Raw genomic sequence first — 23,383 nt, forward strand, 5'->3', positions numbered from 1 at the left:
TGGTGGGTAGCACTTTCACATATGTGGTCAAAATATCTGACAGTTAAACTATTTGTCAACATATTTTAACACAGGAAGGGAGAATCTGGAAAGATATGCATCAACGGAAACAATCAAACAGAGAGACCAATCTCCTTTAGGTTAAAGGGAAGCTAGACAGTGGGCTTTTACATAGTAAAGCAACAGACCAGTATAGATAACAATTATCAGTTAAAGCCCAGAGTGAATTTCTTACAGCAACCCATAGAGTGAATATTGAATCAAATATCCAAAAGAGCTGGAATTAGTGGGAATCCACAATAATATTGTCACATGAATTTGTGTAGTGCTTTTCCACATTTTATATGGTGAAGAAATATGCTCGGATTCTGTGAATCTTATTCACAGGAGCCAACGTGGTCTGTGGACACTGTATTTAGCTGTGTTTCATGATGTTTAGCAGTCAGTCATACTGGACAGTTACTGGCAAGGTTAGAAAAAAATCCATATGCTAAGTAACTTATTGTTAAGTTAATTATGAATTTTTACTTTGAAAATGATTATTCTTCTGCATGGCTGAAATCCAGCAACAAGGTCAGTGTGGATAACAGGGGGTAATAAAACACATTTGAAATCAAGCACTATCATTTCTGTAATATTGTCTCAATTGTTTAAAATATGTAAAACCACACAACTGAATGTTCAATATGCATGCTATTATAGTACAATCCTAATACTATTCTTTTTATAACAAAAGATGCAAATTAAATAGGAAAAGGTACATGTTCAACATATTGCATTTATCACAAATCCATCATATCAATCTTGACCAACAAATATTGCTAAAACCAATGTTAAATACAAACCAAACTATTATTCATTTGGAATCAAATTAAATTCTTGTCTATAGCTACACTAATGGCATACTGCTATACACAGTGCAAGTATGAACCAGAGTATTGGTAATTCTAATACCAAATTTATTTTGTGCCAATATCCTTTCTTACAGCAACCTCTATTTACTATTAATGCTATATTGCAAGTGGGATAATGAGATTTCCAAAATTGATGGTCCAGTTGCTATTCACTCCAAATAAATGTGCCACACTTACTTACCATGCCCCAGATTCATGGGGCATATTGCTTACTTCCCCAGGTCACATATGAGGTTGCTTAAAGTAATAGAATTCTACAGACTATATGTGATTACTCATCAGTTTTCTTACTGTACGTAAACTATCCACTTAAAAGAATAGCAGGGTCTACAAAGATCACTTGATTACACATGGCCAGGAGATAACAAGAATCAGAAACAAATCTCTTAATGAAAGAGAAGTTTTCACAAGCCTAAATTATGCCATTATTGTGCCTGCTTAAAAAAAAACGTCAGATAACCCACTAGAATCAGTTAACAAAGGGCCTACCTCAAACTTCGACTGCATTAGACAGATCATGGAAGTATTAGTACCTCACCAGTTACATGTTGTTGAATCAAACTCTATTCTTCATGATAGACAGTCAGGCTTCAGACCAGAGAGAAGGACAGAAAAACATTATCAGATATCATAAAAGAGTTCTTCATTTCACCGGATTCAGGGCAACCTGAAACCCTTTTCACTCTTGTCCTGTCTGCAGCTTATGATATATTAGGTCACAGAATACTACTACGTGGACTAACATTTTTGGAAGGACCCTCCGATGGTGTCACTCTTTCCTATCAAACCCTGAAAATCTTCAAAAGAGTCTCTCCCCTAATGCCCCTTGAGGAATTCCCAGAAATCTATTTATTTTTGTTTTCTGTTATGCTTATAGATTCAGACACACTGTAAGCCTCTGCCTTATAGTGTGCTTTTTTTATTATATATGGAATAAGGTAACCCCTGACGTAATTTTAAGGATATTGCAAGTCATCTTGGAGTTCCATGACCATGTAGAGAAATGATGACGAAGGCTGAGTTCTTTGTAGGTCTTGGATCTCTGAACTGATTTGCAATATCCTTATATTGTAGGCAAGGGGTACTTTTCCCACAAAATGTTTATTTCCTTGGTATGTTTCTTTTTCATGTGAAAGAGATGGGGTGTTTGTAAACATGAAGAATACAATTAGAATTTCTAGTGCAAAATTAAGCACACCAATAGCAGTTACACGTTTGTTGCAAAAATATATTAGAATCAGTTTAATACCAATAAGACTTTAAAAAACAAAGTAGCTCAGAATGTGTAGAAACATGGAGAGATTCTACCCTTCCTATAACTACCTAATCAGTGAAAAAATAACCATGTTGCCACAAAAGTCAGGACTCGTCTGTAATAAGTTATTATAGTTGAACGGCTATGTCATTTATTTATTGCAGGTAATTGGGTGCATCACAAGTCATTCGTAATAAGGAAATTATAGATGGGCTTTTATAGATGGATTGAAGGCTGCAATATATTATACTGCTTTATAGACCCTTTGTAGTACTTTGATAGAAGTTCCTCACCTTTGGATAGCAATATTCCTATTGCCTCACTGGTTTGAGACAAACCTAGCAACACTCTTTATTAGGGTCTTTAGATGCCACATTGTAAACAAATCTAACTCCTTCAGTAATAATAATTGGCAGCTTTCAACACTAATGCCATAACTTAGGTGTATTGCTTCTTTGGTGCTTCCATTCCTTTAGATTTGCCATTACTGATCTTAAAACATATCTCTCTGGTACATTTCTAAAAGGTATTTAAGAATGTTAGCAGTACATTTCCAGTATATATAATAAATGCTGTGTCGTCCAGAAAGAGCAGCATTCACACCCTAATGTTCTCAGCTTGTGGTATATCACATTTGTGTTCTGTCAAAACCGATCATGCAAAAAGGATAAATAGAATTAAAAGTGGGCCGGGTGTGGGGCAGACACCACCTTGGCATAGCCCTCTGCAACCTTGAAGCAGTTAGAATGATCACTCAATCTCCCTACATTTCCATTGGCTCTGCAACGTCCATTTAAGAGCATTAGGTAATTAACTAGTCCCATGGCAATCTCCATTCCTTGCTGCATGGGGATGTTTCCCTTAATTACACTCAATGAAGCTTGCAATTCAATGGACGCAAAATGAACATATTAGTTCTCCGCATGCACTGCCCTTGACATAAAAAAATCTTCAGCCATTATTCCCTTGTTTTACCCTAAATAATCTACTGTATATCACTCAACCAAACAAATTTCACTTTGTGTTCAGTGAAGAAATTGACTAGTGGCAAGATAGTTTCATCCCGTGCATTTGGTTGAAAAAGCAACCAAGTCCACTGTTGTTGGGTAGGAATCACAGGATCAAAAACGTTTAACAAGACTGGCATTCCTATTTTGTGTTTATACTTCTTTAGCCCAACCTATATGATGTCAGAGCCCAGAAACCTACAATTGTGTCCCCATATATGACCTGTCATGCTGTCAAGCAAGGTTAATGATTTGAAAATGGTGTTAAATCTACATTTCAAACAAGGTCAGTGATGGGAAAATGGTTTTAAATCTACAGAAATTACCAGGTAGTCCCCAGCACCTACGCTCTCAGACTAATTTCAATACATTCAATAAGAGCATCACATAACGGGGCAGAATGATTATACAAAACCTCAGCATTAACTATACTTACTGCCTGTCACCTCCTGTTACTTTATCTTTAACTATTATTTTACAAAAAAAACTGCGAGTCTTTTATTCTCTGTAAAAGTTATTAGGTTTTCCTCACACCTTAAATTTCTTTTGGCGGATTAGACTTTTTCATTCACCTCCGAAAAGCTTTTTGTTATCTAAGTTATCCATTCTTTTCAGTACTGAATTTAAGCAACAGACAATTTTAAATCTAACTTCCAATATGCTGTGTCACGTTTGAAGAACTACGTACCAACTAGGTGAAAGAATTGTCAGAGAAAAGAGACAGAACATCTATGAAAGCAACAGAGCTAAAGATAATCTATTGGTTACGTGGCACTGATATGACCACTGTATATAGTATTTGAAGAAATGAGATGCCTGAGAGGACACTGATGACAGAACGATGTATTAGAAAAAGGTCAAGTAATTAGGTTCTACTTACTAAGCAATACACACCTGGAGAAAGCAGACACTTTTTAAAGAATATATGGATGCTAAGAAAGATGATGCTAGAAATGAGGCACATAGATGCATGATCTTCAAACAAAAATGGGAGTGACAGAAACCAGAACAATGGCACCCAGGAAAGGAGACGGAGCCTCAGATACAGCTCTGCCCCTCAACAGAAGATGTACTACATTCTTCTCCTCTCCTTCAATTTGTAGAATGTCAGTCTAAATTGAACTTAATAAATTCTTCACTGCCCAAAAATTATACTTTTGTGCACATTCTTTCAATCATTGGGAAGTAACAAGGTCCCACATTTCTTGGGTCACATGGCATTCACTAGCGAGGAAAGATAATCGCAGATCAATCTTCTGTCACTTGACCATTAACACTGTACATCAGCTTGGTATATTCACGCTCCTTTGTTAATGGATCCAAGAATTTTCCAGTCACGAAACTCAGCTGGCATTAAGTTATTTCTATTTGAATATGTTTTCCTTTCCAAATAGTCAGAATTTGGATAGTTTTGAGTGAATCATTAATTTTCTCATATACAGACGTTCTGCAAACGTTTATCTACAGCACATGATCTATTAACAGAGTTCACAAATCTTTCACAAAAATAAGAATTACAAAACCACTATGCATCCTCTTACAATGAGAATCTATTCAGACTGCAAAGGATCGAGTTAACAACATAGAAACATCAGCTCATAACTAGGAATCAACTCAAACTCCTAGTGGTTTGAGCAGAACACCTTGAGAAAAAGATCAACTTTTCTTGTCAAAATAAGGTAACCAGTGTCACAGCAATCTGCTGTTATTCATCCTGATTGATGTCAGTTTGCCAGGTGGCCCCCCAATGCACCCAAGCTGATGAGCAACTCACAGTGCCATTGGGTTAATCTCAAGTCCTCTCTGGGAGATTGGAACAGTCTTCTGCTCGTGGGCGCACGTGGCATCCCTGTCCAATCTTTGGATAGTCCCAGGAAACTACCAGGGCCCAAGGAGATTTCCGCTTGGGGAAGCGCACATGGCACTTCTGTGTCTTCATCTGATGGCCTCACAGGAAAAGCTAGAATCCCTCAAGAGGACTTGCCTAAACTAGCCCGCAAAGCCAGCACCAATGCATTCCACTCGTCTGTTTGATTGCTGAACAGCAGAAGCAACTGTTCCAACTGTTTTTGTCTATTTCAGCAGGTGCGAATGCAGAGACAAAAGAACAGGAGGTTCTCTCTGTTGGCTGTGATAAGAGTGCCAGGTGGGGAGCACAGACGAAAACTATGGCTGCATAGTCTTGGGGCTCTTGGGTGGACTTGCAGCCGCACGTGAAGGGCACGCTTTACGGGGCATGGGCCTTGCTGTACAAAGATTTTTAAAAAAGAAATAACAAAATAAGACACACCAGAAGGCACGTTCAGGTACATAAATAAATAAATACACCATACCTAAATGGCCACCTCAAGGCAGGAAATTACTCCAGAAGCCAGGCGAGAATATCAAAAATGTGCATGTTGTTCTATGGTGCCCCAAGAAGGACAAGGGCACCGCCTACAATTTGAACCCTCCCAAAAAAGTTGCCAGAAGAGTAGCAGACCCCCACAACGCCACCCTTGCCAATCCAGTTGCATCCCTATGTTACAAAGGTCATTGCCAGAAGGACCTAGCAGATGTTTGTTGGTTTTACAAGAACTCACAAAGCTGGGGTTGATAATCCTTTGGTTGTGGGATGTAGGGACCTTTGGTTTTAGGTCCTAAGGTTGCTTCACAGCCAGAATAAAAGTAAAAGAAAGACTCATACACAGCAGATTATTAAATACTGAGAGGTTTATTGACAGTAACAAGACTAAGAGTAAATCATTGCACATGGCATTGCATTCATTTGAAAGGTGGTGCCATCTTAAAATAATTTAATGGTGAATGCATTCTATTTTGACCTTATCTTTCAGCTTTTAACTATTCGGTGCATGCTATTGCACAAACTTTTAGAGATGCCTACAGAACAGGGGTACAGTGTACCTTAAGTGTGCTAACTGATCAGTGGTTTTGGTATTTAGTGTGCACCACTTCTTGGTTGTGAGGTCCTTTAGAGGGTGTCATCATTGGCATCTCCAACTGTCATTCTGTAAGCATTTGTAAATTTGTGGGTAGTATTCAGTGGTGAAGGTAATAAAGTACTGTTCCTTTTTATAGGACAAAACACTGACTGGAACATGATTTATTGAGTGTTGTGCTTCTGGGTGCTGAGCCTCTAACCCACACCACCTCTCCTGAGTAAGTCTTAGACTATTCTGTCTCTCTATCCTGAGAGTCAAGTACTGAAAAAAGGTACCTGGTTCCCAGAAAAAGGCTCTAGAGTATGGGGCCCAGAACACTAGTGGTGAAAACCCCCATTTGTAATAACTGAGGCCCAATAACCCCTGTCAGCCCAGGGCCGCTTTGTCCTTGATTGGTTTTGAGACTATTGCACTGTTCAAGGGTTCTACTTATGTACGTTGAGGGAAATTCTAAAACCACACCCGACCACTGCTGATAAAAGAAAATGTGACTGTATTAAACATTTCTTGTCTAGACAGGTCAAATGGGATTTTAATTTTTAAAACAATGAGAACAGGAGGGGGAAGGGCTGCCCAAAAAAAGTATTGAAAAAGGTCCAAGTACACAGCTTAATTGTAAAAAAAAAAAAAAAAAAATTAACAAAGTTTGTTGGTCAATCCAGATTAGATTCTCGTGACATGGGTCAGAGGAGGTTTGGGATACTGAAATAGAAACCTTTCAAAATGGGGCGATGTTGCGCTTTTCACGGCGGCACTTCTGGACCAGTGTCCTACTGAAAAGAATAAATAAATATCTCCAAGAAGTTACAAAAATGGCATCCCACTGTCTTTATCTGATTAATTTCTTATTAACATTTCTCTATTTCTTTTCTGATATACAGGTACCAAATTTACAACACAGTGCTTTCTTTATAGACAAATGACAATATAGTCATAGCAAACGTGGGCTCCAACGGTTATACAGAGAATGGAGGTAATATGTAATCACTGCATTGTGTAACAGTAACATCAAGTGGGTTTGTCAGTACCTTCTTTGAGCACACTTATTAGAGAATTAAACAAAAGAGAAACAACTATAATGAAACATGAAAAGCAGGTTATACAAGTGGCTACTTCTAGTAAATCATGTAGGGATTAAAGCACTGCCACAAAATTTGTCTCAATATGGACGCAAGTGCTGTATTTCAAGGAATGCTTGCACTAACACTTGTATAGTTACGAAGGATGGTAAGGACAGGCACACAGTGGACGCACATCTTGTCTTCATCTAACTTATGACTTGATTTCAAAATGTCATTAATCTATGTCTCATAACAAATATAACATTTCCTGAAATTAGCTTGAATTATCTTGCAATAGGAAATGTGTAAATAGACCAATTTAGTCTTGAAATATCTGCTCAAATCATTGTGTAAATAATTATACTTTCAAATTTTGGCACACATTCTGTATCTATGTATACTTATAGAAAAAAATAGTTTGAAACAACCTGTAAACTCATTGATTGTGGCACAACAGCACAGATTAAAATTAGCCTCAAAAGTTGTTTCAAACTTTCTGTAGATTTATTGATTCACTTCTAAACTAAAGCATATAAAATGGTAAATCCAGTAATTTGACAAATGTATATGCTTCAAGTATTAGACAAATTAGGTATATTTATTTGGCCCCAAAACACTAGTTTCAAAAATTCAGGAAATCGTTTGATTTGGTCCCAAAACTTAAGCTTCATATAGTACATACATGGAGTTATCCCCATTCAACTCTTCATCAGTCACTATATTGCAAAGAGATGGCTCTAGGAGCCTTTGTCAGTTCCTGATATATTGTGGTCGCAGCATTGGTGAACAGTTGCAAATTTGGCATGGGAGGATGCAGTAGACATTAAGGCTACCTTGGCCAGTCATGCAGTCACATCCTTTTGCCTGCCACACTGAATGATGTAAACGAGCATCTTCTAAACCCTCCGGTTCCTTATTTATGAACCCTTACCAGGACTGCACCTAGACCACGTGCTACCCACAGGTAAGGCTGGTCTGTGTGGATGATTTAACTGATATTCAATGAGATGACCCCTGATAGTAATGAGAAAAGAGGTATAATACAAAGTACTTGTTTCAGAGGAGCCACAAGGACAATCATTCTCCTCCTGCTAGGCTGACATATTGGGCATCTCTGTGCATGCGTGAAAACAAAAAAAACACCACAATCTCTGCATGTCAATATATGAATGCCTTTGACTCTTCGTTAAGGTAATACTATATTAGAATATTTGCTGCCCAAACTTCAAACCATCTTTACCTTATATCCGAGTAATATCAAGAAAAGGAAGCCAGCTTCACATACAAGTGTCCCAAAAAACGCCTGGGTTGTACAAGTATATTTTCTATTCATTTTCTGTTAATTTCAATTCTATTCACTTACCATTAATTTGTGACAGATTTACAGCAGAGAAAGGGTTGACTTGGGAATAGAAACATTCATTAATTTATTTTCAGGGAATACACTGAACGTTAAGGCTGACTATGAGTCACCATTAAACTGAACTTAAGAACCCAAAGAGGAATTTTAAAAACAATGTATTATCGTCGACATGTGGCTCACTTATGTGGCACATATTTCTGTACTTGTTCAGACCCAAGTTCTGCTACATAAAAAGCACCAGTTCTCACGTTTACATCCACGAGATGAGGCCGAACACCATCAGCGAGCTGGATCTGGCTTACTATGATGCAGTCCCCAATGTTTCCAATGGGTGGTACAGCTAAGATGTTTACTCTGCTAATGTTCAATTGGACTACAATGAGATACTTTTCACCAGTGGTCAGCCTACAAAGGGAGAAATGAAAATCAAGTGTTTAATTTTTTTGTTAGCTCGCAGTACCTATTTTCAATAAAATACCTGCTAACAAAAGAAACTATAGAAAAGGAGACACGTTAAATTTGGGATCAACTTGACAAAACATCTTAGCATACCATATGCTCTTCAGCACCACTGGAAATCAAAGATGTTAACAAACTACCCTGGCTCATCACATGTGTGTGTAGCTCAAGCAAGTTTTATTTACATGGCAATTAGAAAGCAAGTTTTATTTACATGACAATTAGGAGCTTGGTCACAAAGATTACTTTGTGTGTAAATTATATTTACTTATGTAAAAGAGGTTAATACAGTTTTTTTTCACAAAGGTATTTTGGAGTACCAACAGTACTACCTTTGAAGTACTCTTTTACACACACCTATGTGTGTTTGTGAAGTGGCCCAAAAACATCTCAAACACAAATAAAATAGGATTGTTTAGTGAAAATTCACATACGATAATACATCTAGGACGGACTGAGCCCTCTTTGCACTTCTACTAGTAAGCAGTTTGACGTTTTAGGACCAATTCAAAAGGCATTTTAGAGCCCGAAAAGAATTCTCCTGTAGTCTACTTCCCAAAATCATAAATGGATAAGTGAACCACAAAGACAGTTTTACTTGCAAAGATGTCACTTGCTCCTGAGGAGATGTTGCAGAATTACTACATTCTTATGTGTCCCATAAAGGACTACTAAGACCATCATTACGATGTTGGGGGTATCCGTGCAAGACTGCCGTGCAGAACACTGCCACCATACCGTCAGTGACGGTGGTACAGTGACTGCCGTATTGCAAGCCACAAAGTGAAAACCACCCAAAATCAGCCATAAATGCCACACCGCCAGACCGGCTAACAGCGACCAACAGCCCCGCCACGCCAACACCATTCTGTCCGCCCTATCACGTGTCAAATCCCTGCCCAGCAGACCATGCACGGTGGAACACGATTGGCGGTGCGCACTGCCGCAGTTCAAAAAAGGTACCGCCAATAGTAGGCAACACCGCATTGGACAGTTAGAATACCCCACACCTGAGACACAAACCACACATGTGCTCACAGCACTATAAATCAGCCCCTCACACACCCACAATCCCTTGCAAACCCTACAAACAGCACACAAAGCGACGACACAGTTACACAGAACCCATACACCACAGGCATATTCACACTGAACACTCAGCACACCACACAACTGCAGGTTTTGCACTAGGCACACATCACACACACATACCAACACCACAACCCACCTGCATCCACAACCAAACACCCCCACCAAAATGGCACCTCAAAAGCACCCACGTTTTACTGACACTGAGTTGAGGGTCATGACAGATGAAATCATCAGGGTAGAGACACAACATTTCAGAGCCCAGGTCCAGCAAACATCGATGACAAGGAAAACTGAGTTATCGCAGAGGATCGTAGACAGTGTCAACTTAGTGGGCACACATCCATGCACAAGGGAGGACATCAGGAAGAGGTGGAACGACCTACGGGGGAAGGTACATTCCATGGCGTCCAGGCAGCAGATCGCCCTGAACAAGACTGCGATGGGCCCCCACCTCCACCCCTCGAGCTGACATCCTGGGAGGAGAAGGTCATGGACATCGTGTATCCTGAGGGCCTGACTGGAATCATCGGAGGGATCGACTCTGGTAAGTCAACAACACCCCCAGCCATCAGCCACTCCTGCCTAGCATGCATCCTCACCACCCATAACTCCCCAATCAACCCAATCCCACACCTCTGCACCCCCCGGAACCCCAAGTCCCTCTCCGGTATGCCACCCCACATCACTGCCACGATCCCCACACAGTCACCCAAGCACAATGCCAAGCAACACAACTCCCACAATCCAACACTCCCTACACATCAGAGGAAGACAGACACACTTCAAAGTGGAACACCTGCATGGACAACCAATCCACATGCCACACCAACTGGCAGCCTCGCCTGCATTGCAACACATGACAGCAATGCCATACACTACCTTCAACCCTCATTGGCACATGCAAAAATGGCACAATCCGCATCACCCAAACAATATCTGCATCACTGCAGCTGTCATTGCCATCACTGGGAAGCAAGTCAGGCTACACCATGCATCACAAAGACATCTACCAAATTAAACTCACTCCCATCCCATCCACAGGTCCCAATGCCACACACCGGCGGACGCCACAGTCAGACAGCCCTCCCCAGGATGAAAGCCCCAGTGGACGTCCGGACAGTGACAACTTGCGTGGCCCATCAGGGACGACTGTTCAGTCCATACCCAGCAGCCCCACCCTGGACACACTGGACTCCCCCTCCCATGTGGTAGCCACACCTCAGCCAGGCTTACCTCCCCAAACCAGTGCCCCAGGGACGGGTCAATCAGAAGTGTGCACCACAGTACAGGGGTCAGAGTCAAGGGCGCACACTCAGGACAATGGAAGTCCAGGTGCTAATGGGAGTGGGCACAGGGGTAGTGGGGGGGGCCCTCTCCCAAGTCCCATGCCAAACTCAGGACACGATGGGCCAGATACTCACCACCGTGCAGGAAAACCAGAGGCTGCAGGAGCAACACCATTAGGAGGCCATGCAGCAGTGGCAGGCCCTGAATGCCACCATGTCCACCACTACAGGGATGCTCAAGGAACTGACCAGCATCCTGCGTGAGACCTCTACCCAACAGCAAACCCCTTACACTACCCACATCCCAACTTAGCCTTCCACTACAGCGGCAGCTAGTGGAATGGTGGCCATGCCTGAGGACCCGCAGACCACCAGCACCCCCTTCCTGTAGCTGAGCGACCCCCACGCAATCGAGGACGTCCAACCAGACATCCTGCAGGAACTGATGCCAAGACCAACGCCAGGAAGTGACCCTCTCCTAAACATTCTCCATTGTGTGCCACAGAGACACCCTGTTGACTGTCCACTGTTATCTCTCTGTTCTCCCTTGGCCCCCTATACTGAGCCCGGACTACACACAGCTGGCCTCCTGACTACTCTGATGAGTCCATCCACCATGACGGCATAAATCCCCCTTGCAGGTACCAGTCACAAATAAACACTGTTGAGCACAGCTACTGTCTACGTGCTTTACTGCAAGAAGTAAAATTTACTGCGGCATTGCATGTTTAACTGTCAACCCATTGGCCTGCCAAAGTATGTGTGAGTGGCAGAAGGGGGACCAATATGCAGCATGGATGATAGTGGAGCAGGCAGGGACTGGACACGTGTCAAGGAAGGTAACAGGTGATGCGGGAACCAGAGTGCACCACACCAATGACCTGCAAGTAGAACAAGACAGGAACAACATTTAATATAAGAGTAAAGAATGACCACAGAACACACATGCACCACAATAAAGTCCCAAGGGTGATTTGGCAAGTGTCAGCGCTGGCTATGTGTCCATGTGAGACCCACATTACTAAGACAACCATCCCCAATGGTCCCTCCATCACAGCAGACAAAGCTAAACTTAAGGCATGTTCCACAGTCAATACAGTAATGATGCACTACCTCCCAATGTGTACTCTTAGGAGGGGCAGCAATACTGGTGACACCACAATGTGTAGCACACATATTGCAGTTGAAGTGGCAGTACAGGGAACAATGGTAAAGCACAAACATGTCACACGTGAAGCAACACAACAGCAGGGAGATTAATGAACTGAAATGTGTACATTAACAACCCCACTGATGGTGAAATGTGACCACCCCCACAACCCACCCAGAGGCAGGGCTGAACCCAATTATACCAGTGCTAACAGACTCCAGAAGGATCAATTTCACAAGGCAGCCAGGAGTACAGGTCACATTACATACACCTGACACATACCTATAGCTCAGTGGAAGCATTGTCGTATCAACTCTGCTCTGGAGTCAGCTGCATCCTCATCCTCCTCTTCACTCCCCATGTCCCCTTTATCAGCCACTGGTCCAGCTGCCACCTCTTCTGTATCCAGCAATGGGATGTGACGTCTCAGGGCGAGATTGTGTAGCATGCAGCAGGCAACCACGATCTGGCACACCGGAGATGTGCAGACACCGGAATCTGGCCTTCAGTAACCCGAAGGTTCTCTCTATCACACGCCTTGTCCTACCGTGGGCCTCATTGAAACGGTGTTCAGCATCTGTAGTCGGATGTCTCACAGGTGTCAGTAGCCAGTGTAGGTTGGAATAGCCACAGTCACCTGTGTGCACAGAGGCAGGAAACATGTCAAGACCGGGAGGGAGATAGGCCAGGGTGTGAAGAGAGTTGAGTGTACCGGGCAAACATACATTTGGATACATACCCCTGAGCCAGGCCAGGTTCCTCTGTAGTTGTACCATCATGTGTGGGACGTTGCTGTTACGCAGAATGTAGGAGTCACGCAAGGGACATGGGAACTTGGCAGTCACTTGTGAGATAATTTGTTCAGCGAGACACACCACCTGCACTTTTATAGAATAGGAATTTTTATGGTTCCTGGACACTTGTTCATTCCTCCTGGGTGGCACCAAGGCAATGTGTGTGCCATCTATGGCCCCTATCACATGAGGGACATGTGCAAAATCGTAGAAGGCACTGTTAACAGTAGCTAAATCAGCACATTGGGGGGAACCTGATGTAGCAGGGCAGATGCCTTAACAGGGCAAACAGTACATCCCTCAAAACTTTAATGAACATCGGCTGAGACATCCCTGCTGCCAAGCCCACTGTCATCTGGAACGACCCTGTGGCAAGAAAGTGGAGGACTGACAACACCTGTACTGTGGGAGGGATAACATTGGGATGAAGGGTGGCAGGCAACAGATCATGCTCCAACTGGGTTACCAACTCCATGATGGTCTGATGGTTCAGGCAATACGTCTGAATGACGTGTTGCTCTTCGAGGGAGGCAAGGTCGACTAGAGGCCGGTACACAGGAGCATGTCTCATCCTCAACATTGCACGGTATCTGGGAATAGGAGGGGGAGAAGGCAGAAAAAGAAAAGCTGTATTGACTGTGTGGATACTGTAAAGCGGTGTGAAAGTAACAATTTTCACCCATGATGCAGCTAACGTTCAGCCCCTATTCACAAGATACATGTAAATTGGCAGCCACCTGTCATGCATGCACCGTATAGATGGAAGTGGCCTAATCCCGCTGGCGATAGATGTCATGGCGGTAGGCGGTCGCAACCACCATGCAACTCCTCATTGGATAACATGTTTGTCTATGGGAGACTGGAGCCAATGGTGATAGCCTCTGGTGGTGATGTCTGTGGCGGACGTGACCGCCATTTCATGTGGCAATGCTCACTTGACTCCTGACACTCCTGCACACAAGACCTTCACTGTGTGCTGCTGTGTGCTCACTCTGGTAGCCAAGATGCCACGTTTTGCAGGTGATGAGGCCCCAGCCTTCTCCCAGGAGGAACTAGAGAAGCTTGTGGACGGGGTCCTATCCCTTTCTGGACAGTTGTAAGGGGCACTAAAGCAGCAGGTGAGTCTATTGTCACCCTCCTATCTGATAGCAATGTGTATGTGGATGTAAGGCATTGGGACGTGGCAGATAGAGTGGATGCATGGAGATGGGTGAGGAGTCTGACCATCAGTAACATGTAGACATGTGTGTGTTGCCATGAGATGTGTAAAGTGTGTGCTGTTCACTGCTGTCCCTGTGACGCCACTCTACATGACTTTGTCCTTCTGTCTGTGTCACCCATGCAGGTCCATGCCCATCAGAAGGAGGGGATTTGGCGGGCCATCGCCAAGCAAGAGCGGACCCTTGGTCCATGCTCGGCAGAGCACCCTCTGCAGAAAGAGGTGGGAGGACCTGATACGCTGGGCCGGAAGACCGCGGAGGTCCAACTGGGGATGTCCTCCCGGGAGAGGGGTGCCCGTCGGAACCTGAACCACCCTAATGGCCCGCATTTTGGCCGTGGCCTACCCCGAGCTGGATGGGCGCTTGAGGGAAGCACAGCAGCCACAAGGGGTAAGTACACACTCACCTCGTTAATGGTTGCTTAGGTGCTTTTGGGTTGTGGACTCGTGGGAAGCTGTAGCATAGGTACTAGGTAGATGCCTGTCCACTATGCGTCTCAGTCACCCTGCCAGGATTTGTTTCACAGATATGTGCCCCAACCATTCGGTTAGTGACTTGCAAGGGCAAGTACTTCCAATATGTAATGTGTGTGGTCACCCACAACCAAGTTTTGGTAGACAGCTCCTGCCAACGTCATCAGTTCACCTGAGGTGTCACGGCATTGTCATCTGTATTTTCCCAACACTGTGCCAGGGGAGAGGAGTGAGTCCTCATTCTGCTGCCTTGTACTGTATTTGTAGTCAGGCCGAGTGGGGCAAGATGTCAGTGTTGTAGATGCCATTGACTTAGTGGTCATGCTACCTACCCATGCAGGCTTCAGTTGATACAGGTGTACAGGTTTTGTTTCCCTGAACGGCCATTTGGAGTTGGCAAGTACTGGGCATGTGTGATTAGTGTGAGTCAGATCAAGTACATGTGTACAATTGTAGCACCATCAGCAGTACAGATCAGCATAGCTGTAGTTTGCCCCACAGTGCCCAACTGTTGTAGCATGTATAGGTGAGGGCATGGCATGGCATGGCAGCAGATGATGATGATGATGTTACACTGTGTGACTGTTGTGCTGGCATTGACCCATTGCACCCAGTATCTTTCTCCCACCCCCCTTCCCTACCTCTCCTTCTCTGTCTTTGTGTGCGTCAGCATTAAAGGAGAAGGGGCACCGGTGAGTGGGGACACTGCAGCCCCCGGAACCGAGGAGGCTGACTCCAGCGGAGCCGAGGGGACCAGTGGGACGGAGGACGAGGAGAGTGCCACGGGTGAAACAGGATCAACCACTCCATCTTCAGATTCCGCCTCTGATGGGGGCTCCCTGGTGGTGGCGGACCCATCTGGGACCACTCCAGTTACATCCTTGTCCACCAACCTCCTTTCCAGCACCACCCTCCTTGTAGCTCCCCACCCAGTTGCCCGTGCCCGCTCACCCAGAAGGGTTGGCATCTCCTTTGCCGCAGGCACCCCAGCCCCCGCCCCAGTCAGCCCTGATGCCCTCAAAGAAGTGGCTATTGACCTCCTGAGGTCCATCTCTGTGGAACAGTCAATCATCGTGAATGCCACCCAGGGAATGGCATCGCAGATGCAGCAGTCCAATGCATTCCTGGAAGGCATTCACTGTGCCATGGCTGGCCTGCAGAGTTTGTTGCAGGCTCTGTCCTCCTCATTGACGGCAGCCAGTGTCCTTGCTTCTTCCGACCCCCCTCCAACTACCTGTTCCCCTCACCCATCCAAGGCACATTTTCTGACCCACATGCATCCACATCAATACACACAGTACGCAAGGACAGACATAAGCATCAAAAACGCCACCACTGCCATGCACATACACAACATTCAGATGCAAACATGACAACATGCACTCCCTACACTGACTAACCCACCACCAGTCCCCTCACCATGCACTACACCACTCACACCTACAGTCAGCACCTCATCAGTCCCAGATCCTGCCACATTTACACTCACTGCCACCATCACCACAACATCAGATTCACACACATGCACCCCATACACCACATGTGCACTCAGCATGACTGTCAACACCCCTACACGCAGCACACCCACTCTATCTGCAGAAACCACAACATACATTTACACATCCCCCCTGCCATCTCCCTGCATCTCCTCTCCCCTCCTCCCACTACATCTAAACACCCAGTCTCCCACCCAACAGTCACGTAGCACACACGCATGCATCCAAGCACGCACCTGCACCCAAATAACCTCCACGTACTCACCTCTCAACCACTCCCCCTACCTCCACTCCCATTCCTTACTCCAATGACCATCCCCGTGCCCCTAAGAAATGTTTCCTATGAGAATTTTCCCTGTTCCCCACCAGTGAACTTGTCCCTGCCCCCAAAGCGCCCTGTTTCCCTCCTCACACCCCTGCCTTCCACCTCCAGTCCTCCCAAGTCGTCGCCCTGCCCCTCCCCGCTTCAGACTTCCACTCCAACCTAGACAACTGTCACCCCTCCCAAGGCCAGACCCAAACCCACTCCACCAACATCAAAGTCCAAGCTCAAACCCCCCCCTTCCAAGCCTAAGAACCCCCCCTTCCAAACCCAAACCTAAGGACTCACGCTCCAAACCCAACCCCAAAAAATGAAAATGTTGCCATTTAACATCCTAATTTAAATCTGCCATGCTAATTTCAACAGAATACCACTTTCACCACCCCACCATCAGAGTTGCTGGCTGGCTAACACAATTCCCCCCCCAAAAAAAGACACAAGACAGCCACAGAGGACAAATAAACAAGAAGGGTCACCCAAACATATCAAGAGTGTTCAAACAGTCATAGTGTAATAAAGATGTTAAGTTGGCCTGAATTATGGTCATAATTGTAATAATGAGAGATTTCTAAACCATATACAATTATCATATAAACCTTTATCAGAAATACACTTTTGGATCAGACTGTACTGCTCAAAACAGCCCTTAGAGGGCACCATAACAAAAATATAATTTGTAAGGAACATGGTAATGAAACCATATTGTTAGCCCCTAGAGAGGATAACCCCATTAAAAAATAGGAGAAAGCAATGCGGTGTCCTAACTGGCCTCTTAAAACTTAAACACTTATGCACAAATTAGATGCGGTAAGGATGGCGAGCTGACAGACCCTGTAGCCATCAAAAGAGGAGTTAGACAAGGATGTGTCCTAGCCCCCACTCATTTTTTGCTATACATAAACAACTGTATTCACTATTTAGAGAATTGTATAAATGACTCGCCCAAACTGGCTGGAAAGAAAATACTGTGTCTGCTATATGCGGACGACACAATCTTGCTAGCTAAATCACCAATGGGAATTCCAAATCTGGTCAATCAATTCTGTGTCTTTTGCAGAGACTATGAGCTGGATGTCAATGTCAAGAAAATGAAACTTATGATATACAGCACCTCAAGGAAACAATCTTGTGCAAGAATAGTAATTAATTCAATCCCGTTGGAAAAAGTGGAAGAGTTTGATTACCTAGGTATCAGGCTAACGGACACAGGTAATTGGGAGGCAGCTATTGATAAAGTTGCACTTATTATAAGTCAAAGAGGTGTGGCTCTAGTACGCAAGTCTAGAATGGCAGCGAGTCCCCCCTGAATACAATCGCTGAGATTTACAAAGTCTAAATCCGTGCAGCGGCTCTGTACGGAGCAGAACTTTGGGGTTCCCACAGAAAATTGGACACTTTACAAACTAAAGAAAATAATTTCCTCAGACATGTTTCCAGGTTAGGGAAGGGCACACCAATGACCCCTCTCAGGCTCGACCTAGGATTAAATAGTAATGGTCTGAGACCACTCTCTTACTGGATCCGTCTATGTAAAACTGACAAACTTGAACCATTCAGGGTGGCAATAAGAGAACTTATAGCATCTCCACAGGGATTGAAAAAAATCATTTGGCTGAAGGAGATGAAATCTGCCTGGGACAAACTAGGATTTCCCCACTATTGGAAATACCCTGAACTGATCCCTGCTAACGCCAGGCAACTTGTCAAAAGGAGATATTGGGAGAAAACCAATGAAGATCTTCTCCATCGTAACAGGGCGGGTAGGCTAACAATAGAATTCCTCCAATTCAAACATGAACCGCGGCCCAAGAACTTCATGGACATCCCTATGCCTGCACGTGCCTTATCACTTCAGCTAAGATATGGCACCTTGCCTATTAATAGCTACACGGCTCGTTGGTCATCAAGCAACTTTTTGACTGACAGATGTATACTCTGTCACCAATGTAAGGAAACAATTGAGCACATGTTGTTTGTCTGTCCCCTATACAAGAGCCCTAGAGGGAGGTGGATCCCTCCTCTGTGCAAAAACTTACTACTGCAGGACCGAGCTAATGCCATTAGAATATGCAAATATGATACATCTACACTGGTAGTTAGCTCAGTCACCAAATATTTGTCCGAAGCTTGGTCTATCCGCCGCAAGTTTATCTTAGCCACGGGTCCCCGAGTCGGCTAGGTACTTTTCTTGTTTACAGAAGGGGGTTTTAATAAGATATATTTACTCCTGTTTTTTAATTTTTAGATGTGTTATGTATTCCAATATTGATGTGAATTTTATTTAACCTTCATGTGGTCTTTTTAGGAACTTTTTAGGAGCTCTCGGTCTCCCATATGAGAAGTTGAGGCCTTATAAGTCTACGGAGATGAATTTTTAGCCTAATTGCCACGGCATTTTATAAAATATTTTAGATATGACAGGAAATGCATTAGCTCATAAATTGGCCATAATACTGGTTAGAGTTTCATGGAAGGTACTAACTGTATATATCTGCATGATGGACACAAGTCTTTTATTTAAGTTCTTTTATTGCATTGTACGATTCTTTTATTGTATTTTAAGTATGATCATGGCCTTAGTTTCAAGGAACGTACTATCGATATTTATCTGAATGCCGGCTATAGGGTTTTATTATTACTATGTATGATTGTTATTATGAATTTTAATGGCCCAAATGTTATTATTATGTATGATTGTTATTATGAATTTTAATGGTCTAAATTTTTAGACCGAATGAATATAAATAATGCAGTGTAATCATATACTGATCCCATAGAAGGTGTTAGAAGGAAATCTGTTAATAAAATAAGACAGATCAATTTGACAAAGTAATATAGGTTTAATCGATTTTCAGCTGGGAACAACAGGCATTCTCAACATAGAGGTCATGACTGAAGTTCAAAGTTCTAGTTCACAAGCAGTGGTATTTATACTGCAAAAACCACAAAAAACTACGGTCACAAGTTCATCATTGACGTAAGCAAGAACAAGCAATACAGATAGGATAATAGGGGAGAGGTACCTCTTGAAAAGAGCACATGCACAATTATTGGACGCTTCATGGGTGGGTAAGTAACATTGACGTCATTCAGCATCTCTATCTTTCTGCACGACAAGTGATTATATGTTACATGATGTTCATGGTAGCCCTGCCTTGTGCAAATGCTTATCTGACCCTTACACAGTTCCCCTTACCAAGATATGAATGACTTGTGGTTTTTAGGACCCTTGCGCTAAGGCAGGATACACCCTTTTTTTCCACCCTTTTCGTGCTAAGTGAAGATTTTGAAAGCGACAGTTGGTGCAGCTCCAAAGAAAAACTCTCATTCTAATGTGGCTTGGGCCTCTTGTGTGTTTCAGCACAGCTAACTTAACAATGCAGCATGTGTATAAGTTTCCTAAGTAATAAGTGTTTGTCCTAACTTTGACCTGCCTTTTCTATTGAACCCACAGTCTGTCTTTTTTAACATGCCATGTATTAAGCCTTTCACTACTTACTTTGGTTTACAACTATCTCTAGCATACAATGTTTGTATTGGGGTTTGGGAACTTATGTTTGTATGTATGTAATGTATATGATGTGTTCCTATTCTTCCTACATCAAAAGCGTCTGAGGGGCTCGCAGGCCTACTGCAATGATATTACAAACAAGGCCTTTAAAAAAAACTTCTCCCAGCTGTAAAACAAAGGTTCTAGCCACGAGAAAGCTTAAAAGACACTGAATGGTGGGAGGAGTTATTATTTTGGGCTCCCCACTAACCTAGTGGATGTAGACAGAAAGAGCGTTTTGAAGGTGGTCCCATTGTCCTAGGACCACAATTGGTTGAGTTATGAGCACAACATTTTGTAAAAGTAATGCCATGCAAAGCATTAAGGGGCGAGTTTTTGTTCTGCAAATATTATACTATATTAACTGCAATGCTCAGAACAGCCCCTAGAGGACACCACCATAAAAATAGCATTTGGAAGAAACATGGTCATGTATCCATACAGTCAACACTTAGAGAGCATAATAGCGTGAAAAAAGAATAGAAGAAAGTAATGCGGTGCAACCATATATTTAGCTCTTAGAGGGCATAGTGCATTACACATTTTCAAGGCTAACAGGATTATTGCAATGATATTACAAACAAGGCCCATAAAACATAATTTCTCCCAGCTGTAAAACAAAATTGCCAGCCATGAGAGAGCTTAAAAAGATAATGAATGGTGGCAGGGGTTATTATTTTGGAGCCCCCACTAACATAGAGTGGGGAACCAGAAATGATGTAGACGGATACAGCACATTGTGGTAAATGTTGTGAAGGTGATCCCTTTGTCCTAGGACCACCACAGGCTGAGTTATGAGTAAAAAGAAACGGTAAAAGTAATGCCCTTCAAAGCATTAGGGGATAGGTTTCCGTGCCATGAATATTTTAATATGTTGATATGACTAATGCTTAGAACAGACCCTAGAGTACACCACAATGAAAACGGCATTTGTAAAAAAAAACATGGTCATGTAACTTTACAGTTGGTCCCTAGAAGGAATAGCCACACAAAAAGAAAATGGAAATAAATAATGCAGTGTAACCATATATATTTAGCCCCTAAAGGGCACAATGCATTACATGTTTTCAGGGGTAGTGGGCATATATCAATGATATTACAAAGAAGACCCTTAAAACACAAGCTATTTATTCTCAGCTGTAAAACAAAGGTTTCAGTCATGAAAGGGCTTAAACAGACACTGAATGGTGGGAGGGGTTATTATTTTGGGGTCCCCTTTAACCTAGCGTGGGAACTCAAAGATGACGTAGACAGAAAGAGCACACTGTTGTGAACGTTTTGGTGGTGGCCCCATTGTCCTAGGACCACCACAGAATGAGAATGAGTTATGAGCAAAAAATGTTTTGTAAAAGTAATGCCCTGCAAGGCATTATAGGTCGAGTTTCCCAAGTCCAGTGAATATTTTAGTATCTGCTCTCCTGCTGTGCCGGGAGAGCTGCTTTCTCTTTGAGGATTTCTGTTTTACTGTAAAGCGATTTCAAGTGTTTTAAGAGGAGAGCCACAAGAAATGATTGATTAGGTAACTGTGTACAATGTGACCAGTGCTCCGATAATGTTGATCGAGTTCACGCTGTTGTGCCTGTTCTCACTGAGAGCGCTATGGCCGTCATGCAGCACGAAGGGGAGAGACAAAAGAAATAGTTTGCCCTCACTGAAGTATATCGGCAATCGTGCAATAATCCATATAATAGGGGCAGTCTACAAGGCGTGACAAAAACAGTCTAAAGGAGGGACAAATGTAAATCATTTACCAATGACATCAAGTGATTTTTGAAAGGCAAGCCCACAAACGAGTGAAAATCATAGGCGTGACATGGGCGTGGCTAAAAGCCCACAATACTTACAACAGGTCAAAGCGCTTGCGCGCTCAACCTAAAATTAAAATAAAAATAGATTTGTGAAAATTCCTCCTTCGAATCTAAATGTGAAAGGTAAGGGAACACAAAAAAATCATAGGGAAATTATAGAAATATTAAACTTCCCCTGACAGTCCTGGCTCAGAGCTGAATAAGGTAATACATAATTAATGATCCACAGTGCATAGGCATACAGAGAATATGACTACTTAGTAAATTGAGCTCCATAGGTTTATGCTGGAGTATCACAGGACAAGGGAGACCTAAACCGGTCTCTGTACCCTGCAGAGTTGAGGGTGTACCTAGCTTAACCTCTGCTGGGGTACTGACATTTGGGATGCAGGAGATGGTGTGATCCCTACTTTCACCATTTATAATCAAGTTCAGTGACATCCGGCAAATGAGGCCACTTTCATATTCCTTATTTCAAGAACCAAAATTTTTCACAAACGTTATCTGGATTGTGCATACATTAATGATGGTGAAACTGGAACAAGCGGATAGGGACACCTACCAAAACGTATGTTTGGCGCAACTGTTGCTGGATTACTCACAGATTTTTATGAACATATGAAAACTGGAGGAAAGATAGAGGGAGGCTGCTGCCCAGAGAAAAACATAAGAGTCAGTCCATCTCTCAACTATCCCCACATATTACTCCCTCTTTGTCCTCTTTCTCCTTTATGCCCAGGATCTTTCTGTATAGAGCGCACAAGGTTTCCCATCACCCTGACACCTTGAGGATGTAAGAGCATGGTATCATGTAGGTGTCAGCCCACACTAAACATCCTGGAAGCTAGGAAAAATTATTTTAAAGCCAGCATCGTCTCTTTAAGAGGGACATATCTCCTCCATCCAGACAAACTGAATTTGAACTCCAAGAAAACACTCAATCTGACTGGCAGTGGTCTGCCAGCGATAAAAGGTAGAAGTTACAATCTGTGCAGCAAGGTGAATATCTAAATGGGCATAGAACTTTGTGGACCTTTCTGTAGAGTGTACCGCTAAAATACTGAAATTTTAATACAAACCTTGCACATACATCTAATCCATAATATTGTCACCCATAGTGTCATCAAGGTATGTAAATGTGGAGTTAGAAAAGTAACTGTATACCCCCTCCATATATTTACCTTTGATGAT

The 23,383-nt window shown here is 43.1% G+C and overlaps 1 protein-coding gene across 1 annotated transcript in view; it reads right to left on the reverse strand.

Moving 5' to 3' along the window:
- Positions 1-5,870: 5,870 nt before the first annotated feature.
- The window catches only part of NHLRC3 (NHL repeat containing 3), a 119,468-nt gene continuing 101,955 nt past the window's right edge, over positions 5,871-23,383 (reverse strand). The window contains exon 7 of the mRNA XM_069205485.1: positions 5,871-8,947. Within this exon, the coding sequence (XP_069061586.1) occupies positions 8,719-8,947 (229 nt within the window). The 3' untranslated portion in view covers positions 5,871-8,718. The remainder of the gene's footprint in view (positions 8,948-23,383) is intronic.

The sequence above is a fragment of the Pleurodeles waltl genome, chromosome 8, assembly GCF_031143425.1.
Source record: "Pleurodeles waltl isolate 20211129_DDA chromosome 8, aPleWal1.hap1.20221129, whole genome shotgun sequence".
Classification (NCBI taxonomy): Eukaryota; Metazoa; Chordata; class Amphibia; order Caudata; family Salamandridae; genus Pleurodeles; species Pleurodeles waltl.